Source organism: Physeter macrocephalus, chromosome 2 (assembly GCF_002837175.3).
Source record: "Physeter macrocephalus isolate SW-GA chromosome 2, ASM283717v5, whole genome shotgun sequence".
Lineage (NCBI taxonomy): Eukaryota > Metazoa > Chordata > Mammalia > Artiodactyla > Physeteridae > Physeter > Physeter macrocephalus.
This window is the reverse complement of record NC_041215.1, coordinates 35,497,355-35,515,592: the sequence shown is the minus strand read 5'-3', so window position 1 is coordinate 35,515,592 and position 18,238 is coordinate 35,497,355. Positions and strand designations below refer to the sequence as shown.

The window sequence follows — 18,238 nt, the reverse complement described above, 5'->3', positions numbered from 1 at the left end:
ACATTATTGCCAGATGGAGAAGCCTTAGGGGTGCTGCTGATGATTCTAGCTGGAGAGAGCCGCAGGTTCAAAGGCCTAGACTTGAGAAGGACTTGTTGTATTTCAAGAATGAGTATTGTGACTGGAAAGTGGGATAGCTTAATGGAAGATGATACTGAAGAATTAAGTTTTGGTTAGGTGGTATAATAGCAAATCTCTCTTGGGTGATGATGATAAAATTTTGTATTTGCATAGCTCTTTAGAGTGAAAGGCAGTGTGATGGCCAAAGTGTAGTTTCATATATGGCTTTGCCACTTAATAACCATAATGACTGTCAGCTCCTAGAAAAATTGTTTCATCTCTGAGCCTCAGCTCCACCATCTTGACAGTGGGTTAAAATAATTATTATGAGGGCTAAATAAAACTTATGTAACAGCTCTGAAAACTGTAATAGCAGTTATGTTATGTAGGGGAGGCAAGATTTTACCCCTACCCATCTTAGGTTTTCAGCTGGAATTCTTTAACAAATGAAAAAAAAACCGAGTTTATTAACATGTGCAGCATACATCACACAGGAGAAAACTCAACAGAGAGTAACTCAAAGCAGTAGCTTAGAATTCTAGTTTATATAGCATCTTCAACAAAGAGTAATAATTTTGTGGAGAAATGACAGGACAAAGGAAAGCAGTTCTAGGCTTCCAGGGATGACAGACTGCGAAGGTAAATATATGGGAAAAAACTAATGTAGTAAAGTTTGTTTGCTGATTCCTCTGCTGGTGTCTTTGGGCTAATGACAGTCTGTCTCCAGTAATGGGAATATCCTGCCTTTTGAAGGAAAAGGGGGGAAGGTAGAGAGAGCTATCTTGTGTTTACTGCTTATTAATTGCCTTCAGATCAAAATTTTTATGTCAGAGGCATATTTTGAGGGGACATAATCTGGTTTCCTTTAATTATTTTATAGTTAGCCTCTATAGTAATTAGGCAGATTATTTCTTAGGGGGCTAGTCAAGAGTTAATCTTTATGAGGTTGAGGCCCACTGTTTTAAAGCAAAAGAGACTTACCTTATGAAATGAAATTTTAAAATAATATTCTTAAGTTTAGGCCTGGTTTCTTAAAGAAATCTATATATAAGCAATTGCAGTAATAAGTTGATTACATATTTAAATTATTTGTTTCTAGGTTATTAACATGTTTGGGGCTAGGTTTCTAAAAGGGATATGAATATCAGGGGAGTTTTCAAGTATATTTATTCTGTGTAGAACACTTTGAGGACTCAGAATCTTCACACAACGTTGACGGTAGGGCAGATAGGGAAAAGGTGAAAGATTTTTTTTAATGTTTTTGAATAGTCATCACTGGAAACACATTTTTTAATAAAGCAATTTGAGCATGAATGTGACCTAGTTATAACTAGTTGCCAGTTCTAATTTTTGTTCTTTTACTTGAATATTCTCTTGGGGACTTCACTGGTGGTCCAGTGGTTAAGACTCCACACTTCCAAGGCAGAGGGCATGGGTTCGATCCCTGTTCTGAGAACTAAGATCCCACATGCTGCAAGGTGTGGCCAAAAAAAAAAAAAATTCTCTTGAACAGTGTGAAATTAGTTGTGGATTGTGGTCAGCTGGTTTTTATTCCACAGAAATACATTGACGGTAATTTAAAAATACAGCTTGTAGATTTCATCTGCATAGATAAGTAGTGTTCCCTTCCTGAGGCTGTCACAGGAAAAAAGTAGTGTGTGGGACAATCGAGGAAGAGGTTGTTTGGAAATGGCGCATAGCTTCTCCTTGTTTTCTGACTGTAGGCAAAGCCTAGTGGGCACCACCATCCATCTGTCATTGAATTTGGTGACAGCCCTGTTAGCTCCAACCTTACTTTGAATTGAGTAAAGATGGCGGTCTGCGGTCATTTGGATCTTTCCACAGAGACGTTGTGCTAGTATAAGGAAAGTATTCCTATGGGGAGTACATCAGAGCCCGTAGAAGATTCTTGTTGGCTTTTGCCATCCTTGTTTACCCTATTTCTTACCAGTTCTTTTGATTCCATCTACACTTCTTTTTTGTGTGTGAGGTTTCAGCCTTTGTCTTTGAGTCTCCCAAATTGAGGAGAAGAACATTGTTCTGCTTTGGTTCTTTTTTGTTAAGCATTGTCTTGTGGGTTTGTTTTATTTCAGTGAATTTAATTTGAGTATCTTCTGTATACTGAAGGTAAAAGATAGTTTTTTGATCTTAAGGTCATTTATTCAATCATATTATGAAGATAAATGTGTAAAAAATCACCTTTCAGTGAGGTAGAGATACAGGATGCTATGGGGACATGTAAGAAGGAATGACTGAGCAGCTCAGCCTTCATAGATGATGTATTTGAGCTGAGTCTTGAAGGGTGAATGTTTTGTAATTAATAAGATATTTTTGTTATAAATGATTGACAACATGTATTGAATGCTCACAGGCACATGCTAACTGCGTTACATGCATTTGGTCCTCTGAACGGCCCTCTAAGTTATAGATACTATTTCTGACTCTGTTATATTGAGGAATTGAGGTTTTGAGAAGTTAAGAAAATTTCCCTAGATTACACAGTAGAAGGTGGCTGCGAGCTAGGGTTTGGACCCCAGGTCTTATCGACACTAAAGTCCACATTGTGAACTGTCACATTATATTGCACAGAGTCCATTCTACCTAGAGAGAAGGATGGAAGAGGCGTCAGGAAGGGGGTATTTTTGCCTAGTGTTGCGGTATGAAAAGGACAAGGTGAGGTAAAAGCATGGAGGTAACAGGGAAGTTAGTAGTTCCATGTGTCTGCACTAAAATTATAACGTGCAGTTAGAATCACTTGGATTAGATGTCAAAATGCAGATTCTTTGACCTCTTCCCCACACTTACTGTATTAATATCTGGAGGTGAGAAGCACAAAAATCTGTATGTTTTCCTCCAAAGCTCCCCAAGTTATTCTTATGCAAAAGTTTGAGAACGGCTGCTGCAGCACATAGGGTTGATGGTGGCGAGAGGGCAGAAATGAGTCTGGAGAGGTAGGCAGGAGTTTGCTTCATCATTATAAACTTTTTTTTGAAATTATTTATTTATGGCTGCATTGGGTTTTCGTTGCCACACACGGGCTTTCTCTAGTTGCGGCGAGCAGGGGTTACTCTTCATTGCAGTGCGCGGGCATCTTGTTGCGGATCACTGGCTCTAGGCGCGTGGGCTTCAGTAGTTATGGCACACGGGCTCAGTGGTTGTGGCGCGCAGGCTTAGTAGTTGTGACGCATGGGCTTAGTTGCTCCGCGGCACGTGGGATCTTCCTGGACCAGGGATGGCACCCGTGGCCCCTGCATTGGCAGGTGGATTCTTAACCACTGCACCCCCGGGGAAATCCCCATTAGAAACTCTTAGGCTTTGTGTAGACATTTTCTTTTTCTAGTACTCATCAGGAGTGCTTCTGTTTTTGACTGATTCTAAGATCAACCAGCTTTTGACAAAGGACACCGGTATACATCTTCATTTTGTTATGTGTGTGTGTGCTTACTGTAAAGCTGGAGTTTCTCAGAGTCAAAGCCTTGCAGCATTCCAGGACCTACCCTGGATTAACAGCATTGTGTAGTAAAAACTGGATTTCCCAGATTCTTCCCTATGCTTTTAAGATGATATGTATTGACAAACTCCAAGATGAGGATTTCAAATATATCTCGTGGAACTAAGGTCCAGTAAAACATGTTTTTGAAAATGCTCCTATAGATATTTCTTCATGGAATTTACTGTGTGACTTGGTGTTGAATGTTTTACCAATTTATGATGGAAGGTTAGAATGCAAGTTCAACAGTTGTTGAGTTTCTTTTACTGGAAACAGGTGTCCTGAGTTGTTTGGTTCTTTACAAGGACTCCTATTTGACATTCTAATACTACTTTGTATTTTACAAATTGATGTTTGCTTTACAGCAGTTTTATTATTTATTTTGTAATTTTAAAATGTTAGTTATCTCTGTGCATGTATATTATGGCACTGGTCATAAAGAGTGTGTTACTGTTTGATTGCTGAGATAAACGACCAGATCATTCATTATGGGGAACCAGAAGTTATTTATAACTATAATGTAAATGATCATAAGAGGGAAGTGTGAGGCATTATAGACATTTCTAAAGCCTCTGAGGATGCTTAGAGTGCTCAATTTCTCTGACTATTAAAATTAGGGATTTTTAAAATATTATTAAGAAATAGCATTTAAATGGCAGCTTCTACTATTGATTTGTTGTACTCATATTTGACTTTTTAAAAACTGTATTTTGGATTTTTTTTTAAGTTTGAAATTTAGACTAATTGCTGAAACCAGTCTAAAATTTTTGAATATTGTTTTGGTAACTTTTAAGGTTAACTCTTTTCCCAAATCCTATGATGTCTTCACCTAACTGCCTTCTTTAACTTGAGTCTGTCGACCAGTACTTTCTTACTGCAGTGATTTCCCACGTTTTCCCCCCTGTGCCACACATAATGGATAGATACTCAGGATTTTATGAAACTCCTCAAAAATTGATGGGAATTCATAAGTTTCACAATCATTAATTACATGTAATGTCCTTGTAATGGTTGCTTGTTTGGAATGCATACACCGTGTGTTGGGAAGTCCAGGGTAGAGTGTAACAGATAAGTTTTGGGAAGACGACTCAGTTCTTGGTATCTCTCCTTTCTTTGGGAGTGGCTCCCAGCGCTGTGTCCCTGCTCTGGCATTGAGTCACAGAGTAATGACATCCTCTGTTGCCATGGCCAGTTAGAGCATGTCTCCTGGGAATTTAAAATTTAGATCCTGGACACTGAATTTTAGCAAGGTGAGAGCTGAGTCATGTTATTGATAGTGCTCTAGTGAAAGGTCCTTGAGTTTCCTTTTCTAAGCTCTCTGAGCTGCCTTGGTTCCTACCCTTCTTGAGCCTTTAGCCATTTATTCCACTTTGATTCTGGAAAGATTGTTCTTTTTTTCTGGAGCTAGCCTGAGATGATTTCTGTTGTTTGCAGCTGAAATAAATTGAGTCACACACGAACATGTTGTTAGAGTTATGTCATGTGTATGCCATGGAAAGCATTCCAAAAGCCAGTTAACAATTTCCCCTTTTGCCTCCTGCTTTAGGTGCCTCTGCTGGTACCTGTATGTTTCGTCTTCTGCCCTCAGTAATGTAGTTAACTTCTTAATTCAGTCATCACAAACTAATTCCGAATACCTGTTGTCTACACACCTTTTATAGCTTAGTCTCATATAGAACACTTCCTGTAGGCTTTCAAAATGTCACGCATACCTTCATAACAGTGCATGTTATACTGTATTGTTATGGTATATTTGGCTGGCTCATTAGACAACATTTCCTGAAGGTCAGGCACTGAGACATGTTCAGCCTTGATTCCTAGCACCTTGCACGTAGTAGACATTAAACAAATACTTGTTGAGTTAATCATTCCTCACTTTATTCTCATTTAACTCTTTTTATTAAATGAGAAAATTAAGAGAGTAATTACTGTCTTACACAGTAAGTAAGTAAGTGAGTAGGTAAGTAAGTAATTACTTACTTAGTAAGAATTTACTGTGATTTTTTTTATATACCAGACACCATTCTGTGCTCTGAAGCACAGAGTGTGCCTTCTCAGTGAAGAAAACAGACCAAAAAATGCCTGCCTTCTTAGGGCTTACATTCTGGATAGTTAATTTTTTCATCTATGTTCTTTTAAAATATAAAAGAATTAAATTATGAAGTATGGCCAAGAGTAAGCTTCTAGCAATATATAGAGTACTATATCTTGTACTGTATCAAAAGGTTCTACGTTATTTCTCCTGTCCTAATTTAATAGATAAATGCCAGTTTCATTGGGGTAGTAGGATATATGACTGACAAGGAATCCAGTGCTATGCTGTGAGTGTCCCGTGATCATAAAAGAAAAATGTCTTTGGGAAATTTGAAAAGCTTTTTATTATAGAAAGTTTCCTGAATATGTTATACTTGAATGAATATGTATAGCAGTTACTGTATCTTTGGAACTGTGCTATCAAGATGGCAATGAAATATCGGGGGAAAACCCCTCAAACATATTTTATAAGCTTATTTTATAATTTTTTGTACTCTTTCTGAAGTTGTAGACACAACATACTTAATCTTCTTTAAATGAGCCAGAAGCAAGTTAAAGTGTGGGTTTTGTGAAAACATTTTAATGCTTTTTATCTTGTCACTGTATTCTCTTACTGCTTAATTATTTCATTGTGTGCTATGGTGGGCATAGACTTTATTAAAGGCTATTTGTTCCTTGAAAATTGATCTGTGGTAAGTTCAGGAAATGTCCGTCATATATTCTAAAGAAAACTATTTGGCTCAGTAAACTTTTAAGGGGGAAAACTGAAACACAGCAGTACTTTACTTTTTAAGCCAGAATATTAATTACCATGTTACTGAAAGTTCAGATACTATTATAGAAGGGAAAAAATTCCCCACATTCTAGTTATTAGTATTTTGGTATGTTTAGTTTTATATATTTTTCTCTGCATTTAAAAAACATAACTATAATATGCTTATATCAAATTTGTACCCTAGAGTTTTCAGATTACTTCATGTAACATTATTTGTTAACATAGCTAGATTAGTCAGTGTTTTCCCTAAAACTTAAACTTTTGTGCCAGGGTTACTGGATATATGTCCCAGACTGCTCTAAGCCTCAGTTTTCTTATCATGAAAAATACTCTCGTGAGGAGTAAACTAGCAGGAGGAGAGACCTTAACATGGTATTTAGCTCTATTAATCGCTCCTCTCCTTATTTGTTCAGATTCACTTGGGAGAATGTGCCCTAAGTATAATTTGGCCCTTTAAATAAAGTAAAGTTTTATAGTTCTCTTCCTTAAAATAACTTTAACGTTATAAAACGCAAGAATGTTCCTTTTTTAAAAGAACTTGGGTACGTGTTTGCTTGTATGTACTTAAAGAATATATTTAGGAGCTAGAATTATATGAGAAAGTCAAGGTTCATTTTTTGTTGTTGTTTAATCTAGCCTTTCAAAGTATAAGGTACTGTAGAGTAATCTGGGGGTCTATGCTTTACAGATTCATGAAGGCAGGTTATCGTTCCTCATTTTGGGATCTAAACCATGCTACTATTTCACAGATGAATGGCCTTTTTAAAAGTGGGATGTTTCTATATACGCATAGGATGAGAATTCTACATTTAAGCATGAATATTACTACTTTTTTTTTTAAGTTGAAAATTTTTAACATTTTTACTACCAAAGCTTTTTTTGCACTTTCCTAATTTTTTCTCCCTTGATTTTTCAGAATGAACCTAGTGATCGAGAAGATGGCCTCAATAAAAGACATCATGTGACAGACTCTGAGAATGATGACCCCTCAAATCTTAATGCCAGTGACTCTGAAAGTGAGGAGCTTCAAAGGCAAAAGGACAGTGACTCTGAATTTGAAGGGCATGCAGAGCCTCCTGCGAGTGATTCTGAAAACGAGGACGTCAATCACCATGGGAGTGACTCTGAGAATGAGGAGACCAGGAAGTTACCTGTGAGTGACTCTGAAAATGAGGAGCTGCTGAATGGGCATGCAAGTGACTCAGAAAATGAAGATGTTAGGAAGCCTCCTGCCAGTGATTCAGAGGTTGAAGAGCTCCCCAAAAGTCCTGCCAGTTACTCGGAAACAGAGGATGCTCTGAAACCTCAAGTCAGTGACTCTGAGAGTGAGGAACCCCCAAGACGCCCAGCCAGTGACTCGGAAAACGAGGAGCTTCCCAAGCCTCGGATCAGTGACTCAGAAAGCGAGGACCCGCCAAGGCAGCAAGCCAGTGACTCGGAAAACGAGGAGCTTCCCAAACCCCGTATCAGTGACTCGGAAAGCGAGGACCCCCCAAGGCAGCAAGCCAGTGACTCGGAAAACGAGGAGCTTCCCAAACCCCAAGCCAGTGACTCTGAGAGCGAGGAGCCTCGGAAGGGACCTGCCAGCGATTCAGAAGCTGAGGCCGCCTCCAGGCACAAACAGAAGCCGGAGTCTGATGAGGACAGCGATGGGGAGAGTAAGAGAGAGGACCCAGAAACGCAGGCCGGTCCCTTTCACGCCGATGCCAACGTAGACAGGAAGCGGTTCAGCAGTTCTGACAGCGAGGAGGAGGAGCCCAAAAGGCCCCAAATCGACAGTGATGAGGATGAAGAAAAAGAGGGGGCGGAGGAGAAGGTAGCCAAGCGGAAAGCCGCTGTGCTTTCTGATAGTGATGATGAAGAGAAAGCATGTAAGGACTTATTTCGGCTGTTTATCCTTAGCTTTACTTTTATTTATTTATTTGGCTGCATCGGGTCTTAGTTGAGGCACACGGGATCTCCAGTTGTGGAACGCGGGCTCCAGAGCACACGGGCTCAGTAGTTGCGGCACGCGGGCTTGGTTTCCCCATGGCATGTGGGATCTTAGTTCCCTAAACAGGGTTCGACCCTGTGTCCCCTGCATTGGAAGGCAGATTCTCCACCACTGGACCACCAGGGAAGTCCCTCCGTAGCTTTACTTGTTGTCTAAGCTTATAACTATGAAGCATTGTTTCTTTTCCTGGAACGTTAGGTCTGCATTCTCCCATTCAACTTGATGTTCTAAAATAGCACCAGGACACTGGTTTTCATTGGCAAGTGTTTCGATTTTTTTGTTTTGTTTTGTTTTTTGTGGTTTTTTTGGCTGCACCATGTGGCTTGTGGAATCTTAGTTCCCCCACCAGGGATTGAACTCATGAGCTTGGCAGTGAAAGCCAGGAGTCCTAACCACTGGACCGCCAGGGATTTCCCTCATTGGCAAGTCTTAATATTAAATTTCCTTTGAGTTGTTCTAGCAGCATTTGTTAAGTTCTGACTGCCTCAAAATGATAAACTAGACTGCATTGCAATGGCAGTATGAAAGATTTATATGAAAATATACATTTTTTATAAGATTTTTTACTTATTAATTTATGCAGGATCTTTTGTTGCAGCTGGCAGGCTCTTTGGCTCTTTGTTGTCCGCGGGCTTCTCTCTAGTTGTGGCTTGCAGATTTTCTCTCTCTAGTTGTGATGCACAGACTCCAGGGCGTGTGGGCTCTGTAGTTGTGGCACACGGGCTCCAGAGTGCATGGGCTCTGTAGTTTGCAGCATGCGGCCTCTAGTTGAGGCTTGCGAGCTCAGTAGTTGTGGCATGAGGGCTTAGTCGCCCCACAGCATGTGGGATCTTAGTTTCCTGACTAGGGATCAAACCCGCTTCCCGTGCATTGTAAGGCGGATTCTTTACCACTGGACCACCAGGGAAGTCCTTTTTTTTTTTTTTTTTTACTGGAAAGGGTAATGTTTCAAAAGAATACTTTTACATGAAAACCCAACCTTATCTAGAGTTAACTGTGGTCTCTTTGACAGCTAATGCACTACATCCCATCTAGACAGTGACAGAGCTCCCATGGGTACCTGTCTTCATTTGTTAAACATTGTTGAATGCCCAATTTCAAGGAAGTTTGTGAGGGACTCTATTTAGAGACTCCATGTCTCCACAAAGTATTCCAATCTTTACTACTTGATTACTTTTTTATGAAACATCATTTTGGGAAAAGGCATTTCTTTATAACCTGACAGTTGTTAAAGGAGAAGGGAAAAGAGCACCACATGTGCAGTTTATAAGGTAGATGAGAAATTCCAGATTGAGCAGTGATGGATGACTGAGGATGATGGGGATTCCACAAAAGAATATCCAAGCCTTTAGAGTTCTGCTAATATTAGGCAGCATAGAAGGGATTCTACTCTTAGTTTCTCTGTTCTGCAAAAGGAAAAGTAGCTATTGATGCCCACTTTTATGTTGATGAAAATCTTCATCTTCTGGCCACTTTTTCCTATATAGCAGATAATTGTAAGATGACTGTGAATCTTTTAGCTATTTATTTATTTTTTATTCTAAACTGTGTATCATGAGGCTTTTGGTTTTTGCCATGTACTGACATTTTAGAGCACCTGTTGTACTTAGTCATACAGTGACTGTGATGGAGTAAGATAAATGATGATTTTTTTCTTTCAACAGCATCAAAGAAGAGTCGTGTTGTCTCTGACGTAGATGACTCTGACAGTGATGTTATATCAGACAAATCAGGCAAAAGAGAGAAGACGATAGCATCTGACAGTGAAGAAGAAGCAGGGAAAGAATTGTCTGATAAGAAAAATGAAGAGAAGGACCTGTTTGGGAGTGATAGTGAGTCAGGGAATGAAGAAGAGTAAGTGACAGTGTTATCTGAACTTCCCAGGGTTCATACAAGGCGGTAGAGAGAGGGGTTTGTCTTTCAGGGTTTTTAAACTTGTATTAAAATTCCATGTTGAGATGTAATACAATATACCCTGCCTAATTTCGTGACCTTGGGGGATTCAGGATTTTAGGTCCTGAACTATTGCTGCATGCTACAACATGGATGAACCTCAAAAATATTATTTTAAGTGAAAGAAGTAAAGACATGTTATCTGATTCCACTTATGTGAGGTTCAAGAACAGGCAAAACTAATCTGTGGTGGTGGAAATCAAAGTGGTGGTTGCCTCTGGGATGTTGATGGGGGGACTGACTAGAAAGGGCCACAAGGGAGCTTTCTGGGGAGATGGAATTGTTCTGTTAGGGTAATGGTTACGTGAATGTGTGCTTTTGTCAAAACCCATTGAAAAGGACCCTTGAGATCTGCATGTTTTACTGTTACTAAATTATACCCTATTAGAAAAATATTTTATGATTCCTATGCAATGAGAAGAAAGCAAATGAAAGTTTTTTATATTTCTTTTCTAGAAATCTTATTGCAGACATATTTGGAGAATCTGGTGATGAGGAGGAGGAAGAATTTACAGTAAGTATAAGATGGAAAGATTTCCTCTTTGATTTTGCTTTTTTTGTTTTTATGGCAGTGGTTGTCTAGTAGGAGATTCCAATAAGTAGAAATAAATAGCTATGATGTATCCAGTAGAAAAATCTAGAACAAAGGTATTCAGAAAGTGAAATAAAAGGGTCTACAAAGACATAAAAGGAAAATAACGGGCAAAATTGAATTAAAGGGAGGAAGGAACACATTAAGAGACAATGAAACGTGCTTTATAATGCTAAAGAGAAAGAATCACAGTAGTTACGGAGCTTCTGATTATAGCAGTGGCACATGAGGTAATTTGGACCAGCCCTTCTGCTAAGGACAACTACAAAAGCTAGACAAAATGTTTAAAAAATCTGCTCATCATCATAAGAACTAGATAACAAAGAATTACTAAGCCAAAAACGAGCAAAAGATAGAAACCTAAAGAGATAAGCTCAGCATTTAGAACTGCTTTTTCTGGGATGTTCATCTACTCAAGCTGAGAGGCTAAATTTATTTTTGATTGCCTCAAGGCTTAAGAGATAAAACTGGGAGCTCGGGGACTGCTGAGGTTAGGGGACCCTGAAAACCCCATGCTCTGAATTGAGACTGCTAGGATTAAGGGTGAACTGGAAGTTAGAATAGCCTTTGCTCAGATTTTAGGCCATCTTTGAGTCATCTAGCAACATAGAGACCCTCAGTCTCAGAAATTTGATTGCAGTGATTCTTAAACCATTGGCTGGCTCTCAGGCTCCTGACATATGCAAACAGAAATCCTTTCAGGACAAAAGTAACGTCATCACAGACCTCAAATTATTTCTGTAGTTTTTCAAATACACAGTACACACTTATCTGTAACATTTAAAAAGAAACAATAGTAACAGCAGATAACAGAAATAGACCTAGGGGCTCTAGATATAGGAATTTTAGATATTGCCTTAAAAAATATATATGTTTAGCAAGGTAAAGGATTGAAAAGTTTCTTAGAGCAAACAGTTTTTTAAAAATACCTTAAAAAGAACCAAGTAGGAATTCTGGAACTGTGAAAATACAGTAACTGAAATTAAAAACTTGGTGGATGAGTTTAACAACAGATTAGACGTATTTGAAAAGAAAATGAGTGAACTGGAAGGTAAGTTAGAAGGAACTATGTAGAGGGACTTCCCTGGTGGCACCGTGGTTAAGACTCCGCGCTCCCAATGCAGGGGGCCCAGTTTCAATCCCTGGTCAGGGAACTAGATCCCACGTGCATGCCACAACTAAGAGTCTGCATGCCACAACTAAGGAGCCCACCTGCCGCAACTAAAAAATAAATAAATAGAAGGAACTAAGGAGCCCGCCTGCCGCAACTAAGACCTGCCACAACTAACTAACTAAATAAATAGAAGGAACTATGTAGAATGAAGCATTGATATTAGTGTGGAAAATGTAAAACATAAATTATACATGAGAAGGTTTAACAGAGTGACTTGGAATCCCAGAAGGAGAGGGGGGGAAATGTATATGTATATATATCAGAAACAATATTTAAAGAAATGATTCATAAAGCCATAGAGTCTAGAAGTTCTACAGATTGCAAGCAGGATAAAAACAAAGCAATCTACACTTAAATATTGGGGTGGCCAAAAAGTTCGTTCGGGTTTTTCTGTAACTTTTTTTTTTAAATTAATTAATCCATTACTTACTTCTGGTTGCACTGGGTCCCCGCTGCCGTGCACGGGCCCTCTCCTGTTGCAGCGAGCGGGGACCACTCTTCGCTGAGGCGTGGGGCCTCTCCTGCCGTGGGGCCTCTCCTGCCGCGGAGCACTGGCTCCAGGCGCGCGGGCCCCAGCAGCTGCAGCACACAGGCCCAGCAGTTGTGGCCTGTGGGCTCCAGAGCGCAGGCTCAATAGCTGTGGCGCCCAGGCCCAGCTGACCCGCGGCACATGGGATCTTCCCGGACCAGGGCCCGTACCCGTGTCCCCCGCACTGGCAGGCGGGCTCCCAACCACTGCGCCACCAGGGAAGCCCGTAACTTTTTTTTAAAATTAATTAATTTATTTGGCCGCGCTGGGTCTTAGTGGCAGCACGCGGAATCTTTAGTTGTGGTATGCAGGATATTTAGTTGCAGCACTTGGACTTTCAGTTGCGGCGTGCATGTGGGATCTAGTTGCCTGACCAGGGGTCGAACCCGGGCCCCCTGCATTGGGAGCGTGGAGTCTTAACCACTGGACCACCAGGGAAGTCCCTTTCTGTAACATCTTACGGAAAAACCTGAATGAACTTTTTGGCCAACCCAGTACACCACAGGAAAATTGCAAGAAACCAAAGAAAACAGGAAAGTCTTAAAAGCAGCCAAAGGGGGAAAGATATTACATTCAGAGAGGCAACTTATTTTAACAGCTAACTTCTCAACAGAAGTAATAGAATCCAATAACTGCAAACTTAAAGTTCTTTTATATTCAGTAAAAATTCTTTTCAGGAATGAAGGTTCCCTGCTTATTTCACCTTACCAAAATGCCAACTGAAGGAAATACTAAAGGGAGAAAGAAAATCTCGAGTGGAAGGTCAGGGATGCAGGAAGGAAAAAAGAGCAACAAAAGCATGTGGCTAGGTCTAAATGTGCAGTGCCCATCCAAAACAAGTCACGTCTGGTGTGGTTTAAAACGCATATAAAATTAAAACATGACGGCAGTAACAAACTGGGTGCTTACGTGGAATTGAAATGTTCACAGGTCTTTGCAAATGTATGTAAAAGTACGTTAGTAGTCTTTGGTAAGTTAGGATGTGCATTGTAATCTCTAAAAAGACTAATGGAATGTGTAACTTCCAACCTAATAGTGAGGGAAAAATGAAATAATAGAAGCTAGTCAATCCAAAAGAAAGCAAGAAAAGAGAAAAAGAAATATAGAACAGGGGGACAATTAGGAAGTAGTACATAGTAAGATAGCAGATATAAACTTTGATCATATCAGAAATCACACTGAAATATTTTAAGTGCTCCAATTAAAGGACAAATTAAAGACTGGATTTTAAAAACCAGCTATATATTAATTTTGAAATTCATCTGAAACAGAAGATAGAGTTGAAAATAAAAGGATGGAAAAAGGTACTCTCTCCGAACACTAACCAAAAGAAAACTGGCGTAGCTATATGAATATCAACGAGGTAGACTTTAAGGCAAAGACCATTGTTCGAGATAAAGAGGGTCACTTTATATTGAAAAAAGGGTTTAAAATTGTACCTAGCCATGTACCTAGTAATATGGCTTTAAATATGTATAAGCAAAACAAAAATTGACAGAACTGCGAAGAGAATGAACAGATCTATAATCTAAGAGGAGTGTAAACAATGGAATAATCAAGACCAAAAAACCAGGAAAGAGAGAAAAGAGAAGTGTCTCTTTTTATATAATCCAGATATAAGCCCTTTGGAGACTATAAAAGATAAAAATATCTTCTGTTCAGTGGCTTGCCTTTTCACTTTTTAAATGTAGTCTTTGATGAGCAAAAGTTCTTAATTTTAGTGTAAATCAACTTTACCAGTCTTTTTGTTTATGTTGAAAGTTTTTTGAATTGTAAGAGATTTTTGCCTATCCCCAAGATTATAAAAATATTCTCCTGAGTTATTCTTTCGAAGCTTGATTATTTTATCTTTTTCATTTAGTTATATTGTCCACCTGGAATGGGTTTTTGTGTGCAGTATATATGAGATAGTCAAGATTTCCGCCCCTCATTTGTAGTATCTAGTTGAACCAGACTATCCTATTCCACTATTCTGCCATCCTTGTCGTAAATCGAGTATGTATATATTTTCTAATCTGTTTCTGAAGTATCTTTTCTGTTCCATTGGTCTATCCTTGCACCATTAATGCATAACCCTTGATATTTGGCTATTTATGTCCTTTAAGGTTGTTATTCTCTAAGATTGTCTTGGCTTTTCTTGGTTCTTTGCATTTCCATATAAAATTTAAATCAAGCTTTTGCAAAATGTACAAACTATAGGCAACATTTTCTGAATGCAATGAAATTAAAAATTAGTAACAAAATTAGCGCATAAAAGCACCCTTGCCACCCCCAAATTTAAAACTTACTTGTTAAATAGTTGTTGTGTTAAAAAAGAAGTCAGTACTTTGATTACTAAAGCAAGAGAGGATGAAAGTAGATGAATTTAGAGTCTAATTCAAGATGGTAGAAAAGTAGTAAAGAAACCTAAAGAAAATAGAAAAGAATTCATTCAAGAATTCATTCAATTCAAAAGAATTCATCTCAATATTTGAGAGCCTGTATGCCAGAGATTGTTTGGACATTGCCCTCATGGGGCTTATACTCAGTTAAGCAACATTTTACAAGCATAAGATATGTTTCTCTAGTGTGGAGAGTGGACATCAACTTGATTATGGGTTCAGTTCAGTGTAGAAAACAGCATACTAGGGGAACCATTGGGGAGGCCTTTCTAAGTATAACATGAAAGTTGGAAGCTATAAAGAAAAGACTGACCATTTAAATTACATAAAAAATTAAAAATTATACCCAGGGGCTTCCCTGGTGGCGCAGTGGTTGCGCGTCCGCCTGCCGATGCAGGGGAATCGGGTTCCCGCCCCGGTCTGGGAGGATCCCACATGCCGCGGAGCGGCTGGGCCCGTGAGCCATGGCCGCTGAGCCTGCGCTTCCGGAGCCTGTGCTCCGCAACGGGAGAGGCCACAACAGAGGGAGGCCCGCATACCACAAAAAAAAAAAAAAAAAAAAAAAAAAATTATACCCAGAAAACATTACCATAAACAAAATCAAACTGTACAGGTGTCAGGATTGTGCAGTTCCCGTCATGTAGCAAGCGCTAATTTCCCTAATTTTTAAAGAGATTTTCCATACCAATAAGACAAAGATCCAACGGAAAACTGGCCATAGGATATTGAGAGTTCACAGAGAAATAGCAACAGATGGCTTTGAAACCTGAGAAATGCCCAGCTTTACTCATAATAAGAGGATGCAAAGAAAGCTACAGAGATGCCTTTTGTTTTTTTCAGTCCAGAGATTGCAAATATCAATGCTTGATAACCTGCTGTAGTAGTGGGAAGGTGAGGAAACAGGTGCATTTGTGCTTTCCTGGAAGGAGAGTTAATTTGGTTTAACCTCTATAGAAGACAGTTTGCGATGTTTCTCAAAATTTCAAATACACAAACCTAAATGTCATTAGGGAAATGTTTAAATAATGGTTGCAGTTATTTGGTGAAATCATCTAAAGCCTTAAAAATGAAGAAGGAGACAAGAAAACTAATAACACTAAGGGCTAGGGTGGGAGGGAGCTTTTTTGCTGTATGTCTTTTGATATCTACTTAATTTTTATTCTTTATCAATGTATTACTTTAAAAATGCAAAAAATTAAGAGCAGTTACATAGAAGAGAGTCTGTAATGAGGTTGCGATAACTCCAGCTAACTTACCTGCCTTTAGGGTTTTAACCAAGAAGATTTGGAAGAAGAAAAAAGTGAAACACAGGTAAAAGAAGCAGAAGATTCAGATTCTGATGATAACATAAAGAGAGGAAAACAGTAAGTTTGTTTTATTTTTTTAAAAAGGACTTTGTTAAAGAGAACTTTAGAAATGAAGGTAGAGACTAACAAACTTTGTTTTTCTTATTTTGGTTCCTGATTAAGTGTAGGAAAGAATCTTCCATTTTTGTTCTCCCATCTACTTCTCTGTATACAATGCTGTCCAAAAATTATTTGCTGTTGTTATTTTTCTGTCATTTGCCCTGTGCTCAACTGTCTTAATTTGTAGGGCTGTATGGTTGCCAGGCTTTTAATTTATATCTATCTCACCAAGTAAGTTCTTCTGAAAAATAACCTAATAAAAACTTTTTTTGAGAGAGAGAGAGAAAGCTGATTTGGGGGTCCCGGGGGGAAGTTTTAGATACAAAATATTCCTTGATTGTATTTCACATAGTTTTGATGAGATGGTTGGACTCTATGTTCAGAAGAATCTAGTGTCATGAAAGGTGACATAGAATGATTTGTTAGGTGCTGTTTATAAAGATGATGCTTTAATTCCTAGTGACATGCAAGAATTAAACTGAATGAGTTTGGCAGTACCTTTGGAAATTAAATTATAAACTGTATCATCTTATTTATATGATAGAGGCAGAGAGCATATTAGCTCCTCGTTAGAGGCAGAGCATAGTAGCTCCTCGTTAAGTGTAAAGATTCAGGTGAAAACTACGAAGTCTTTTTGAGGGTCTTAGCAGATTTGTAGATCTCCATCTTTATCTCAGTCACATTATGTTTTGAGAGTTATACTTCTTATCACTAAAAAACAGCAGTTTTTTTTTCCTACTTATTCTGTATAAGACAAAAATTTTCAGATAATTGAAAACCACTCTTTCCCCCCCCTCCAAAAGGCAGTGCAACTAAAACTGAACCATGGAGTGGCAGGCAAAACTTGAAATTTGAAATGTTTTTCAGGCTAACACATGTAAGCATGAACATAGTGTACGAAGGTGTAGGGCTATTAGTATTTAATGTGTAACTGTTGGGAAGTTGAGCATAAAATTTATGATCACTTGTTTTTTTAAAAGCAATTTTAAAAGTACTTGCACTGTAAAAGAAAGTAGCACTTCACTGAGTTAGAATTAAGAAAGTTGGTGGTTCTTAACTGTCATAAAAGAAAATGTGTATTTAAAAGGGAATTTATATTTCACTTAATTTTGGGTTACTGCTTAGCATGGACTTTCTGTCGGACTTTGAGATGATGTTGCAGCGGAAAAAGAGCATGAGTGGCAAGCGCAGGCGTAACCGTGATGGTGGTACTTTTATTAGTGATGCCGACGACGTTGTGAGTGCCATGATTGTCAAGATGAATGAAGCTGCTGAGGTGAGATAGGTCACTTCTAGCTTCATCTGTCTTTCTCCCACATAATTGGTTATGTGGCCTTTTTTGTTTTGTTTGTTTGCGAGGCATGTGGGATCTTAGTTCCCAGACCAGGGATCGAACCTGCGTCCCCTGCATTGGAAGCATGGAGTCTTAATTGCTCGACCGCCAGGGAAGTCCCTGTTTTGTTTTGTTTTTTTCGCCGTGCAGCTTATGAGATCTTAGTTCCCCTACAAGCGATTGAACCCGGACCCTCGGAAGTGAATGTGCAGAATCTTAACTATTGGACCACCAGGGAATTCCCGCCTTTTTTTTTTTTTTTTTTAACACTTAATCCTTGCTTAAACTACATTAAAAATACTTTGTTTTTGTTTATAATAAGCATTTACTGTTCTAAATTTTAAGCATGGAAATAATTTTAATTTTTAAGTAGTGTGTTTTAGGAAAAAAGTAAAAAGACTAAGTATTAAGTAAAATGGGCCTTTTTAGCTGAATTGGTTTGCTGGTTTTATGGGGGAGTGATTTTGTTCTCAGGTTCTGCTAGTTTACCACAGTGATGTTTCTTCACATTCAAAAAA

The 18,238-nt window shown here is 38.8% G+C and overlaps 1 protein-coding gene across 5 annotated transcripts in view; it reads left to right on the top strand.

The window, feature by feature from the left end:
- Positions 1-18,238, top strand: part of IWS1 (interacts with SUPT6H, CTD assembly factor 1) — a 45,244-nt gene that overhangs the window by 11,283 nt on the left and 15,723 nt on the right. For all 5 annotated transcript variants that reach the window (XM_007127064.4, XM_007127066.3, XM_055087345.1 and 2 more), the window contains exons 3-7: positions 7,276-8,230; positions 10,017-10,206; positions 10,762-10,819; positions 16,248-16,345; positions 17,513-17,663. In XM_007127064.4, the coding sequence (XP_007127126.2) occupies positions 7,276-8,230; positions 10,017-10,206; positions 10,762-10,819; positions 16,248-16,345; positions 17,513-17,663 (1,452 nt within the window). The remainder of the gene's footprint in view (positions 1-7,275; positions 8,231-10,016; positions 10,207-10,761; positions 10,820-16,247; positions 16,346-17,512; positions 17,664-18,238) is intronic.